Source organism: Solea senegalensis, unplaced genomic scaffold (assembly GCF_019176455.1).
Source record: "Solea senegalensis isolate Sse05_10M unplaced genomic scaffold, IFAPA_SoseM_1 scf7180000013074, whole genome shotgun sequence".
NCBI classification, from domain to species: domain Eukaryota; kingdom Metazoa; phylum Chordata; class Actinopteri; order Pleuronectiformes; family Soleidae; genus Solea; species Solea senegalensis.
Genome location: NW_025320750.1, coordinates 1 through 14546, shown reverse-complemented (window position 1 = coordinate 14546; position 14546 = coordinate 1). Strand labels below are relative to the sequence as shown.

Here is a 14546-nt window from a genome sequence, read left to right as displayed (position 1 = left end):
ACCATTTTTAAATAATAGTTTATTTTTTTTCACATAACCCTTTAAAACCTAAGCCTCAATATGTCCATCTGGACTTTTTTGTGTGCTTGTTTTCACCATAAAAGGACCAGAGAATGTCCTGTAACTAAGTGCTTTTTTTTTGTCCATTTTTCCAGAATAACTTCCAATATCTGGCAGTTATTAACAGTTTAATAGTGTATTAACAATTCAACGTGTGACATTTTAAATTTGAACAGTGTAAAACATGTTTACAATAACATGTGTTTGAGTCTCAATGTGCAAAAGTCTTCCCCTTTTATCTGAATTGAAGGTGAAACGCATGAGACTGAGGCCACGTGCACGCTGACCGTTTTCAAAGAGTTAATGAAGTTGGCAGAGAATTCCAGCTCAAATGATCTGCTCTCGTTTCCTTGAGCTCAAGAGTAAAAGACAAAAAAAAACAACAAAAAAAACGCTGATGGTGAAGAGTCAGGCGAGGGAAATGCTGAGTTTCTTTTAGAAAAAAAAAAAAAAAAAAGATGGCTCAGAAAACACAGTCTCACAGCTCCCATTAAAAGCCAGCTGGCTGCCTGTGCTCTGGAGGTGTGTCTGTGACATTGAAATTAAACGTAAATAATCACCAGAACGGAGGGAAATGTGCTCCCTAAAAATACACTTCATGGAAGACTTTCCTCCACATTCTGAAGTGTTTTCTATTCTGGGATTGTTGTATTTTCCCCAGCTGCAAATCATCCAGTAAAATAAAAATATTTTTTCTAAACATTAGCTGTTTGCAGGAAGGGAGGAGATGCTGACTCAGCTGATTCTGGGATGGACTGCCTTGCTCAGTGGCCTGCGACCAGCTGCTCCCTCTGTCACAAGCAGTAAGTGTAAATATGTGTGGACGTTACTAACAAACTACTTTAATTGCTCGCACACGCGTGAGTGAAGCCAACGTTCAAGTCTCTCACGCGTGTATTCTCTTGGACGGCCATCGGGGGGCGACGCCACTGCTAACAATCCGATTTGATTTTCTGAACTTAAAGTAAACGTTTAATCGTGTAAAAACTAATACGTATGAATAGTATAGTAATAGTCTGAAGGTTAATAATAAAATATCAAGAGTAGTAATATATCATACATGTCAAAATAACATTTTAGCACTTTCTTCTATTTCCTTACTTAATTTATGACATCATTTAACGTGTTCCTGATGAGTTTAGGGTCTCAGGTCGTCTTTAATACAGATTCATGTTCTTAATTCTAGGTTTCACATCTGGCAGAAACCACAGCGAGCTCATGGCACGGAAGTGTGAACTCTTCTTCCCTCCTCCTCTTCCTCCTCCTTTGTTTCCTCCCATCCAATGGAAGGCAGAGCTGATGGTGATGAACGCACACACACACACGTGTAAAATGTGTTAAATCCTCAACGTTAAAACAAAAATTCTGTTTTTTTCTTTAATTCTCCAGGTCGATATAACGCGACATATCACAGGACCCAGAGGGGAAAAGGTACGATACACTTTAGTTCTGAAAAGTGTAACAATTTTCAACAACAGTCAAACAAAATGGAACCATTTCCACTTGAACTCCTCATGACAATCACATGTTTGCGTTTTTAAAGGGCTGTCGAGGACCGAGAGGACCCGAGGTACAAGGCTAACGTCACTGTTCACGAATAGTTCGGAACACAACTATTCATGAACCATTCATGTTTTAATTCAGGGAGAACCTGGAAGAACGGGTGCAGAAGGAGAACCAGGACCAGTGGGAGTCATGGGTCAACCGGGACCAAAGGTCACAGACACACACACGCTCTTAAACTCACAGATTAAGATAATTCCAGCAGTGATTTTACAATCTGATTTAAATAAGGTGGGGCCGAATGAAACGCTTTTGTGGGCCAACTTTGGGACGCGGGCCCCACTTTTGACAGCACAAAACAACACCCTGACAATTTGTCAATCAATCAATCAATATCAATGTTTCATTGTCTTTAAGGTAAATGTGTCTTTGTCTGTGCATATGGATGACGTTACTATACAATAATAATAACAACTGTAACACAGTTAAGGCACAAAAGCAGCAACACAACGTCATTTGTGGCGCGTTTTACCGGCGTTTTTCCACAAATACGTCGATAAAAAGTGGCAAAAATGAAGCCAAAGCATCTCTGAAGGTGCAACTGTGTGTTTTTGGAAACGTACAAAAAGTTATTCTGTTAATGTTAGAGTGAAAAAACAACAAACATGCTGGAGTTTGTGTCTCCACAGGGAGAGAAGGGCAACAGAGGCTGGCGGGGACTTTACGGAGACGCAGGAACTCCTGGGACCATAAAGGTGAATCATCTCATTCACTGTTTATGCTTTTTATTTTGCATTTATTAGAGTTTTGGGATTTCCTGCATCTTTTTTTTTTTCTTATTCATTTTGTCTTTAAATGTACTTTAAAATGTCCTCTTTGTTTTTACTCATTCTGATATTTCAGCTTCTTAAATGGGAACATTTTCTAGTTTCTTTGCTTCATATTAAGAAAGAAAATCATTCAAACATTCTCAGACATTTTCTGGACCATTAATCGAGACAATAATCAACAGTTACATTAAAAAGGTTTACTGATTCTGACAAAGAAGAACCAGGTACCTGAATGCACCACTGGTGTATTCATGTTATATTTGCCTCAGTATTTTTGTGTTTCCATGCTTATTATTTCATCCCTTTACATTCTTCCTGTAAGAGAAGTGCAGAAGTGAATATAAAATATTTGCTGTATTTAAAGAAGAAACTTGTGTTTTCACAGGGCACTAAAGGCTTTAAAGGATCCAGGGTAAGTGACAATTATTATTATTATTATTCATCTATTTTTAATGTTTATAATTGTCACTTATATGTCACTTTATGTCCATGTTTAGGGTGATAAAGGTCTGAAAGGAAGCCAGGGAGCTGCAGGAGTAAAGGTGACGATCCCTTAAGTCACCGTTTGTTTTTTTTCCATCTCCTGTGGCTGCAAACGTAAATAAAAATATGCAAATGAACTGCACAAAATAAAGCTATAACGTGTTTCTTCAGGGTCGGCATGGCATCTCTGGGTTAGCAGGAGAAAAGGTAACTTAACCGCTTGATTTAAATAAACACTGGCTGAAAGGACGACGGTCCGTGGAAGCGTGGTGATTGTGTTCTGTTCTGTTCCAGGGGGACCTGGGCCTGCGTGGTGATCCTGGCCACAGGGGGGCGCAAGGACCGAGAGGAGAACCTGGAGGCAGAGGAACCATGGTAGGGACTCACAACAGATGCACATAAACAGTATATACATCAATCTCTAAATTACAATACAACATGATTAACACACACACCTTAACACACCTTGTTTTTATTACATCTCAAAGTTGATCATTTTTTGATTATAAGTGTAAATATGGGACTTTTAAGTTGAAATTTCTCTCAGATTGTACAGTAAAAATGTGTCATAGATGAAATTTTAGTTTTTATTACATCTCAAAATTGACAATTTTTGGATTAAAATGTACAAATACAGGAATTTTAATTTGAAATTACTCCAAAACTCTACATTAAACATATTGATTGATTTGCATTATACTAGTAGTCTTAGAGGTCCTGAATACAACCTAGTCAATCCTGGTCAGAACTGATTGATATTGTTGTTTTTATTACATCTCAAATTTGATCATTTCTTCAATTAAAAAGTGTGAATATGGGACTTTTAATTTGAAATTTCTCTAAAATTGTACAGTAAAGTGAGGGTTTATTTATTAGAAAACGTATAACCCTGTCTGTCTGTAGGGTTTGAAGGGATTTCATGGGCCTCTGGGGAACCCGGGTCATTCTGGTCCAGCAGGAGAACCTGGTCTCACTGGGAACCCTGGATCACCTGGACAAGGTTTGAAACTGCAGCGAGAAAAACAGTTGATTCCAGATGTTTGCACGATGCTGCAGTTTCCTCGTGTTCCTTGTTGTGATCGTTGTCGTCTTCACTGACTGGTTGTGTCGTAGTTTACATTGTTCCAGGTCTGCAGGGAGACACAGGAAACCGGGGCCCGTCAGCCACATGTGACTGTGCACGCGTTCAAACACCAGAGCGACTGATGGACAAGGTTCAGACGGTCAGTGTCACTAGGGTTCTCAAAAGTAAGGGGCCGGTACGGGTGGGTGCTTTTTAGATTGGATTTGAGAATTTCAAAATAAAGGTGTTTGTTTTGAGATGCAACACTATTTAGTTGACTGTCTTTTTTTTTTTTTTTCACCCACCTACAGTAAATTCCATTTTAGATTCTGGCATATAATCCTGTTTTAATCCCAGTATTTTGTCAGTGTATTATTTCCCACACCTTTTGAAAATAATATGGAAAATACCATCTCATCTACACCACATGGACCTTTTCAGAAACTATTAGCTAAAGTTGAAGTTTCTCTGCAGATTTTTATCGCAGACGGGGAGAAGCAGATGAGGAAGCTGCGTGGGGAGAACGTGATGGTGCTGCGGACAGACCGCCGGGCTCTCTACATCTACTCTCAGTCCCAGTGGATCAACGTTCTGGTAACTAACAGAAACATCGGTGGTCTGTTTATTAGGTACAACCTTCAAGCCTGTAAAAGGTCAAAAACTGTTTAACACCTCTTTGTTTCTGTGTGGAACCAGGAGGAGCCCAGACACTGACCTGCAGCACTGAAGTTCCTCCGAGCAAGGCACGTCCTCTCATGTGACACACTTTTACTGCTTGGATTGAGGTTGCACAAAGGAGAAGAGGCTGCACCTTGCAATTATTTTCATGGTGATGTAGTTGTTTGGTTTATTAAATGTCAGAAACTGTTGGTCAGTGTTTCTCAAAACTGGAAATGAATGTTTTTTTGTTATATGGAGCAAAGAAACCATTTAAGTGGCTGAAAAAAACGTTTCAATTGAAAAATCAACTATCACAATCTTCTATTTTAATCTCGGATATGATTTATCCATGAATGTGTGCATAATTATAATGACTTATATTATTAAATTCCAACTATTTATGTAAATCTTGTTTTATGAATGTACATAAAAGCAGGTTATTAGTTTGAAGTATGTGCTGTTGTTGCAGAATCGGGTTGTTGTATGTGGTGGAAAATAAACACTCTACTGTGTTTATGTGTCGAGAGCACTGAATGATTGTCTTAAAATCATATAATGGTAGATGTTTTCTGTTAGAAACTTGAGGAAAACCCACCACTTTAGGAAATGCTGCCATCTGCTGGACGTACTTTCCCCCTTCATCCTTTAAAAGCTGCTGAAAGGATCCAGTTTTAGCCCACATCTTAATTAAGTCAGTGTTGAAATTGCCACATTTGTTTTCAATTAATCGTTATTTTCTTGTAGCGGTTGGACACGAAAATCCCGTCGCACCCTTTGTTTCCGATATTTTTTATACATTTCTTCCGTTGCGAAATACTCTCCCGCTTCAAACACTACGCCCCTTGACTTACTTTCCAGGTGCTGATGTTTTTCTGGTCCGGGTCTCTTGTCTCACTCACCTATTGAAGTTTTGAGCCGATCGGTCAATGTACGGCGAAGGTACAGGCCACTCCATGCTCCGTGACGAATGGTCAATATTGGCACCAGCGACCCCTACGACCCTCATGTGGACGACTAAAGCGGTAGATGATGAATGAATGATTTGTAAACCTGGTTAATAACCAGTTTTTCCCCAGGAGTCAGAAATTAATGTGCGGACACTTTTTTGCGATTTGTCATTTTGTTGGTCCTGCCCATAAACTAGTGTTTGTCGGAAGTGGATAATGTCTATATTCGTTAACTATAATGATAATAATAATAATAGTAATATCTATAAAATAATAGTATGGCAAAGTCCCTGCAGGATATAATGTCATCACACAAATTCATCCCTTAAGCAGTTCTTTGGACTCACACCTTTAAAAACTTGACATGCAAAGTGATGGACCAGCCGTGATAAGATGACAAACAATCGACTGATTTATTTACTTGCAAAGAGATGATCACCTTCTTTCAGACAGTTCACTGTAGCTGCTTGGTCTACAAGCCAACAAACACCAAACGGCAAAGCTGAGAACATAACGATGAATGAAATAAGTCCGTTTAAACGTGAACATGTGGAAACTGACTCGTGCTTAGGCTGAACTCAGATAATTCTTTTTTTTTTTTTCAAGAGGGAAGGGAAGACATGGAAATAACCATAGTTCCCTCTGGTATAAAAAAAATCTTTAACACACTAAAACTGATTTTAAACCCACTGTATGTAATCTGAGCTCAACCGTACGTGTAAAATGAATGTGGATTGAAGCACGAGGTCTTAAATCCCACAGAAGAACAACCAATCAGCTACAGAGCTCAAAATGTTAAGGAAAATATGTTTGAATCAAATTAGCTGAAAGTGACAGTTCAGGTGTCTTTGAAGTGAGATTGAATGAGACGTTGATACATAATCATGAACCAGACTAAAGCAGATGCAGAGAAACAGATTTTAGCCAATTAAGGCTCACCTAATAAAATCTACCCTTATGTCTAAAACAGAGCCCCCCCAATTTAATTTCATGTGGCCTGCCACTTAATATCAAGTCATAAGGAGTTGTTTATGTATGTTTTTTTGAATTAATAGACTAATTTGGCATCATAAATATGTTTATATTGTGAACTATATCAAAACAAACACTTTTATTTTGAAATTCTGTGAAATATCATTATCTTTTTCTCACAAAGTTTGAGTTTTTGTCCCCCTTTCACCAAACTAGACACTTACTAGCCCCTAGGTCATTTGTGGTTTAGACCCTTGGTCTACAATTATCTTAGGATGACGTTTAGTGCAGCTCTTCTCTAACAGCACCAAAGTCCATGTAGAAAATCAGTGTTTTTAGCACGCCAGAAAACAGGAGCTGCTGCTCTACTGCTGCTGTGTTTGCTAAGTTTGTCTCACTGGGGTAAATCTGAACAAAGGATTTCAAACACCTGTGTGACAAAATAACAAATTTGAGTTCAGTAACGGGGGCAACAGTGGAGCGAAAACCCCCGCGTGCAATAGTGCTAAATCACTGATTTTCTCTATGGAGTTTTGTATGAGGACGTTTACAGACGTCATTTTCCAGTCAGAAAAGGCAGTTTATCAGTTAGAAAAGGCTACAAACAGGCATAGATTTTATTAGGTAATCCTTCTATTAAAGGAATACTTCACAGATTTGCATTTAGCTTTGTATTACTAGAATTTTGTTACATCCCCACCGGTGACATTTGGTCCTGTTAGCGTACCGGTTAGCAAAGATGGCGGACACTGTTTACATTCTGCAGTTTCAGCTTGAAGCGGCAACGCTAATCCTGCACTTGTTAGACCCAGTCGTAGGGGGGCAGGAACTCATTCACAGAAAGTAAACAGTGTCCACCATCTTTGCTAACAGTTACGCTAACAGGACCAAGTGTCACTGGTGAGCATGTAACAAAGAAAAGAATGAAGATATTTTTTGACTCAGTGGAAACTAAGGTTGGGAAGCACATTTTTTCAAAAATACTAGCCCTATTCTAGTAATACAAATCTAAATGCAAATCGGTGAAGTATTCCTTTAAGTGGATAAAACCTATTTTCCCTTCTGTCCCGGCTGGAAGTGTCAGCACTTAGTGTCAAGAACGTGTCAACATCTCTTACAACCAGACTTGAAACAAAAAACGGAACTATCCCATAAATAAAAATGGAGTGCAACTAGCTGTACGCTAGTGTGGTTCTCTTCTTAAAAACTTAAAATAACTATAATAATAACAATATCTTTCCAGTATTAAATAATCTTATATAAAAACACACACACACAAACAAAGGTTGAAATGAATGGCAATGCTCCCTCTACAAGTGCCCCGCTCCCCCGCCCCCCTACCCAACATTTCTATACACATCACCTCACTTTCACGTTCCTTCCCCGTTAATCCCTTCATCTGTGACGTTGCTTCCGTTGCCACGGCTCCATGCAGTACCAGTTATTCCGCAGCACATTGTCTCTGTTGCCGTTCAAGTCTCGTCTTTTTGTATATTTTTTTCAATGCAAAGCGGAGACGTCGTGAAAAAAGCTTGATAGGTGATTTTTTTTTTCTGGCTTGCTTGTATACAGATATACATGTATATATACTGCATATATACATATATATATATTCTTTAACTCATGTCATTGGGTTAAACATGTACGGGTAATGATATTCATAATGAGGATAATAATAGGAACAGTTTGTTATCTGCGGTTACGAGTAGGAAACATCGCTTGCTACTTGCTCAGAGAAATCCAATGGTGGACGGTTAAGGATGAGGAGAGACGAACAAGTCAAGACAGACATTGAATATCAAGACCTAAATAGTCATAGTTCATTTGTTTTAGGCTCCACCCCAGTGTCCCCCGCTCTCTACCAGTCACTGGTCAGTTTAGTACTTTGGTCCCTTTTCGGAGGAGCGGGAGGCGGACCTCGCCGCAGCGTTGCATAGCCTGAGATGTTGGCGTGTTTGGCGGACTGGGAGTGCGAGTGGTGGCGAGACAACGTGTGGGACTGTCCTCGGACACCGTGCTGCTGCTGCTGCTGCATGAGCTCGGGGGGCGGCGGCGGGAGGAGCGCCATGTCGTCCATGGTGCCCATGGGCTCCATCTTTGAGGAAGGTATGAGGTGGGTAGAGGTGAGCGAGCCATGGCGAGACATCGACTTCCTCTTGAGCGTGCGGTTCAGGTCCTCCAGGAAGTGGGGCTTTAGTGTCAGGGAGCTGGGCCCTGCTGATTTTGGGGAGGTGGGTGGAACAGGAGAGGAGGAAGAGGAGTAAGAGGACAGAGACGGCGGCGGCGTCTGGGACAGAGGTGGTGGAGAGATGGGAAGTGAAATTATGTTGTCGTACTGGGATGTGTTGCTCGTCCGCCGGCTTAGCGACGGAGGAGGGACCGCCCCTTTTTTCAGCGAGCCTTGTTTCCACGATGACGATGATAAAATGGATGTCGCTGACTGTTGCTGCTGCTGCATTTGAGGCTGCGGATTCACCACGGCTACTTTAGGGGGATGATGAAACTCTGACGGGTGAGGAGGAGGTGGGAAGAGCTCAAAGTCACTGGGGGGAGGTGGGAAGTAGTCGGGAGATGAGTCAACGTGGGGAGGCTGGGAGGGCGGAGGTGGGGGAGGCGGTGTGGTGAAATCTGTAGGCTGATGGTGCTGGCCTGTTTGCAGCCCCTGGAGCACCAATGGGAGGTTTGCCAAGTTCAGCTTCCCTGGTTTAGGGAGCGGAGCGGGAAGTGTAGAGGAATCTTTTGAAGGAGAACCGGTTGCTGACGAGGAGCTGGACGAGGTTCCTGTCTGAGGAGCTTGGCCAAATTTGTTGACCAGACTCTCCACCTTCTTTGGCCTCTCCTCTTGCGTGTCGCCTGAATTGGCACGCATGGAAGAGGCTCTCTGTGGCGTTGGTGGAGGCCCTCGCTTGTTGGATCCTGTGGAGGAGGTGGAGGGTGACTTCTTTATAGGGGAGCCTGTCTTGGAGGAAGATGCAGATGGAGGAGGGGGGAAGTCTCCTACAGAGCTGTCAAAAGGAGGTGGTGGAAACTCTGGGGACTGTGGACCCATCACTCCTCCTGGCTGCCACTTTGGTTTGGCCTTGACTGCTGGAGGAGACTGAGGAGCGGAGAACTTGTATCCATCAATGGAGTTGGGGGAAGGAAGAGAGGAGGTGGACGCATTACCTGGGAACTGATTGACAATCTGTTTGACCAAAGAAGAGGTAGCAGCTGCAATGGAGACAGAAGAAGAAGACGCAGAAGGGGAGAGGGCAAGGTTTTTGGAGGAGAGGCTGTGCTGCTTTGGAAGAGTAGGAGGTGGCTGGTTTGGCGAATGTCCTGTTGAGAAACTTTGCTGCTTTTTAAATGGTCCATGGCTGCTGTTGGGTGGACATGGTGACACAGGTGAGAGGGCAAGAGGAAGAGATGAAGGGCCAGAAGGTTTGGGAGCAGTTTGCGGTGGAAAAAATCCAACAGTGAATGTTTTGGGAGGTGCAGGAGGGGGCGCACTGGGCGACAGAGGCCGGTGCACTTGCAGGGATGTGGGAGGAGAAAGTTCTCCTGGAGGAGGGGGAGGAGGAGGAGGAGAATTCTCATCAGGTACTGACAGGGCAAAGTCGTACACCATGTTGGGGAATTTCTGTGACAGGAACTGTTGGAGGCCAGAGTTGGAAAGTTGAGTACAGGCATTGAGGATGGGCTCTGGAGGAGGAGGAGGTGGCAACCCGTTGGTCTCCAGGCTTTCAGGAGGAGGTGGTGGAAGGAAGTTGGGATCGTGATCCTCTTCCTCCAGCGGGGGTGGGGGTGGCAGAACAGAGGAAGGGCTCGGTGGACCAAATTTCAATGCGGCCATGGCTGAGCCTGGAGCCGGTTCGGTGGGTGGAGGAGGTGGTGGAGGGGATGGTGGTAACTGAGGGGAGGTGGTATAAACAGTTGGAAGAGTATTATAATTTGTTTTGGCGGACTGGGCGGATAGCGTTAGTCCTGGCAGTGGTGTCCTGGCCTGGTTCTGGTTCTGCAGGCGAGCCAGCGTGCTGTACTTGACATATGAGGAGGAAGTTGGTGCCGTCTGATGGGCCACACTTGCGATGGGTGGAGGAGGAGGAGGTATAGGGGGCGACGGCGGTGATGGTGAGGAATCCTCAGATGGGACGAGGCCCTCAGTGTAGCTGGACCTGGAGGGCGGAGTCTGAGGCTGAGAGAGCGGAAGAGGCTGCTGGGAGAGGCTGGGGATCTGGATAGGAATGGGCCTACTGATAGAGTCCATCCTCATCATCTGGAGACAGAGAAATGGAGAGGAAGAGGAAGCAGAGAAGAGAAGATGGAGAAGGTGATGGAGAGACATAATTGAAAGATGAAGTTATAACAAATATTAAGGAACACAAGTTCACAAGTTTCTGAAAACCATACAAAACCAAAACAAGATACAAGTTGGAATTCTCTGTTCCTTTTGGATGCAGTTCCTTGGTAGTGCAATATTTTGCTTTTGCTTTATGGCAGACAAATCCTTTATTGAATCCATCATTTTCCATTGACTATAGTGGAAAGTACCAGTTTTTTGAAGAAATATTGAATGTTTAAGCTGCTGTAGCAGTGCAAAAAAAGGATTTGACTGGTTGAGTTATTGTCTGTAAGGATTTGGATTCACTGAGTGGATTCAATAAAATGTCCGTTGAAAACCAACCGCTAAACAAGAACTCGAAACAACAAACCAGAGCAGTCCAGGAACACTTTAGAACCATTAGAACTTCAAACACCACACCACAATGAATTAGGTCAACTGCACTCAGAACACGCGCCGGTGACATTCTCACGTCCTACCATTAACAGTTCGTGGATGGACTTTACGCTTAGTGGAGCTCTGTCCTTTTCTCAATGGCATCCACAAAGAAACTGAAGAAGAAACTTTATGTCTTTACATTTCAACACATAAAACATAACGATTAAAAAAACACTGTCATAAACTGAGTTTGTAGGGCCTCTTAAACTCAGGATCATCAAGAAAATTCATTACACATCCAGTTGAATTCAGCGTTAGCAATCACATGCACTATAACAAAGCAGCCAAACCCTAAATTATCAGATCCAAAAGGTCCCAAAAAACCAAATGCTTTTCCAAACAAGAAGCTTCTAATCTTCCTAAACTGCTTTGTGATCTTCAGCTGTAGACTAAACTGAGTCAGTATTTTCTTGGTTAGGACATTCCATCACACCACGAGGTTAGAACAAATCAACAGTTGAGCTGCAGCCATTTAAAAAACAACAACAAAGAATTCGGGATAAAACGGACCACAAGTTTGTCTGTGAAGGTTCTCAGTCATCCAGGTCATGGTAGGTCTTTAAGTTCTAAACATGAAGGCAACCAGTTGCCTTCGTTTTTAGCACTCACATGTTTGTATTTATGTTTTATACACTGTATGTATAACACTCGACATAAATGCAATATATGCTAAATGAAACTATTCTATACTATGATTATAGAAAACACCACAGTCTGTAAATAACTTACTATTACTGTTGATTAGTGTTGTAACTAAGACGCTGAACATTATTTGGAATAAATGTATTTTCGTGTGAAATTAGATACAAATAACCTGATAAATTCACTTGCTTAAGGTCCAGTGTGTAAGAGTTAGTGACATCTAATGGTGAGTCTGAGGAGTGAAACAAACACTCTTTCTTTTCCCCCAAGCACGTCAGGGGAACTACGGTAGAACTTCACTTTTAAACTGCTGCAGTAAGATTCAAACAAACTGGATTTTACACAAACAGCTGGTGAGAGTTTTAAAAGACTGCAGCCAAAACTGTTAACATGCCTATTACATCACTTCCTGTCCAACCTCCACTCCCTCCTCCTCCTCCTGCACAAAGAGGAACTGGCATACGTCCCTTCACCTTTGATCGCTGACAGGAAAGCAGAGGAGAATCATGGGAAAAGTTGTCCACACAAGTAAAGACTGGGACAGTTGGGATAGAGTGAGTGAGTATTTGTGTGTGTGTTTGTTGTTTTTTTTTCCACACCTCTCCTTGCGTTCCTCTCCTCCAGGCGTCAGAGAAGATGGAGCTGACGACACTCTGCGAGCGGGTGTGGCCTGTGGAAGTCATCTCTGAAACGCCACTGTCTGATTGGCTGGAGTTGGACTGGGACTCTGAGCAAGCAGAAGCAAGTTTTGTTTCAAGGTTTTGCTACTAATAATAATAATATTTAGAGTTCCCACACTTTGATTGACGTCAAATTCAAAGATTTTTCAAGGACTTTCCAGGACTACTTCTCCCAAATTCAAGGACAGAATGTGCTGACACAGTTTAAGAAGGGAGGGTAACTTGTAAAAGTCGCTTCGCCCAAAATGTCTATTTAGGGCGATATTCAAAAACTCAAAGGCTAGAAGCTAGAAGGCTAGAAGGAAGACACCAGACAATGGTTGTCTGGGTTAGTTGAAGGGCACTAAGCTTATAACTAGGTCTGAAGCAAAATTCACTATCACAAATTGGTGTGTGTGGAAATATAACAGATTCTAATTTAAACACTGATTCCAGTCTGGCAGCTAAAAGTGAGAATTGGGTCTTAATTACTTCAAACAATTGAATCAATCATCACCATGATATGGTAATATTGAGGTAATATTGAGGTCATGTCATCTTATTTCTAATGTAATTTCCAGGTAATCGCTTGGTTATAAGGTTATAAGGTGTTTTCTATGTAAAAACTATGAATCAGGTTTGTTTACCTTTAACACACTATTACAATATTATTACTAGATAATAAGTTAGTCCACCTTAATATTACATCCCTTAAACCATGTTATTACTGAACTGGAATGCAAAGTGTTAACATAATTGTTCTGAGCAAGACCCCAGGCCTCCCAGGTCTGTAGTCTCAACAGACCTGGGAGGCTGGAGGAGCTGGATCCTGATTTGATGGAAGAAGACGAGAGTGAAGACCAATCGTAGGCCGCCTCCGTTCTCCTCATTGCTTCCTGGTAATTGATGTACAGCTGCTTCCCATACTGACACATGGACAGACAGACAAGACACAGTCAGTTCACTGAAATCCTGCAGACTTTTACATGAAGACCCCTCCCTCTTTTCCATGTGTTACCTTAGCAATGCGGATGCTGTTGATCCATTGTTGGAGGTTTCTGACATCGTCGCAGCAGAGATACTTGATGTACTGAGACTTCTTCTGGATCTGTGGGTGCTACACACACGAAAAATGTCAGACTTCATCCAGAACAGAGCTACACGCTGTCAGGATGACGTGAAATGATACGACATGATGTACAATCATCTGCTTCATATGAATGAAGATGACAATAAGATGAGTAAATTACGCAATTATCCATGGATTCTCCATTTTTTGAGGAGGTTGATTTATGTTTATGTTTGTTGTGACAATAAATCCATGCAGCAGAAAAACAATACTAGATTTGACACATGTTGAATTTTGTGTTTTAACAAACAAAGAAGTCAAAGCTCTTGACATTGACATGTGGTGTTATGTGAATCATGTGATATAGGTGAAAACGAGTTTGTATTACGCTCTTGCAATGAATTAAGAAAACTTGTAGTGCCTGCTGCTGCAAGGCATACGAGTCAGAAATTCCTAGAGTTCTGACGAGTATGAACTCTAGGAGGTTCATACTACTCTCTCTCTTTCTCTCTCTCTCTGCTTTAAAACTTGGTGTATTAAAGGTTGATTCCACCAATATACCACTTTGTCTGAATACTTCACCGCCAAATTGTGTATGTAGTCCAAAATTTGACAAAATTTCACAGTTTAGTATGTTGTTAAAAATTTGACCAAAATGTCATAGTTTAGTATGTCGTCCAAAATTTGACAAAAATTTCATTGTTTAGTATGTCGTCCAAAGTTTTGACCAAAATGTCATAGTTAAGTATGTCGTCCAAAATTTGTCAAAAATGTCATGGTTTAATATGTTGTTCAAAAAGTCACAAAAATGTCATAGCATAGTATGTCGTCCAAAATACGACAAAAAAATCATAGGTTAGTATGTCGTCCAAAATATGACAAAAAAGTCATAGGTAAGT

General features: G+C 41.7%; 2 protein-coding genes across 2 annotated transcripts; one reads left to right on the top strand and one right to left on the bottom strand.

The window, feature by feature from the left end:
* Positions 1–791: 791 nt before the first annotated feature.
* On the top strand, positions 792–4817 carry LOC122760153 (acetylcholinesterase collagenic tail peptide-like). The gene is made up of 14 exons (XM_044015221.1): positions 792–863; positions 1247–1362; positions 1450–1491; positions 1604–1630; positions 1705–1776; positions 2253–2318; positions 2779–2805; positions 2891–2935; positions 3048–3083; positions 3171–3251; positions 3780–3876; positions 3990–4099; positions 4414–4533; positions 4636–4817. Exons 2-14 carry the CDS (start codon positions 1279–1281, stop codon positions 4651–4653), a joined length of 825 nt encoding a protein of 274 aa, XP_043871156.1. The 5' UTR covers positions 792–863; positions 1247–1278; the 3' UTR covers positions 4654–4817.
* Positions 4818–7945: 3128 nt separating this feature from the next.
* On the bottom strand, positions 7946–13695 carry LOC122760145 (ras-associated and pleckstrin homology domains-containing protein 1-like; the record flags this gene model as incomplete). The annotated part of the gene is made up of 4 exons (XM_044015209.1): positions 7946–10773; positions 12519–12646; positions 13384–13504; positions 13597–13695. Coding segments are annotated over 4 exons (2745 nt in total), but the record flags the coding sequence as incomplete, so codon positions are not given.
* Positions 13696–14546: the final 851 nt, after the last annotated feature.

Coding starts and splice junctions, on each gene's coding strand:
- LOC122760153 (XM_044015221.1), top strand. CDS start 1,279: ATGGCACGGAAGTGTGAACTCTTCTTCCCTCCTCCTCTTCCTCCTCCT. Junction 1,777..2,252: donor TGGGTCAACCGGGACCAAAG/GTCACAGACACA, acceptor GTGTCTCCACAG/GGAGAGAAGGGCAACAGAGG. Junction 3,252..3,779: donor CTGGAGGCAGAGGAACCATG/GTAGGGACTCAC, acceptor GTCTGTCTGTAG/GGTTTGAAGGGATTTCATGG.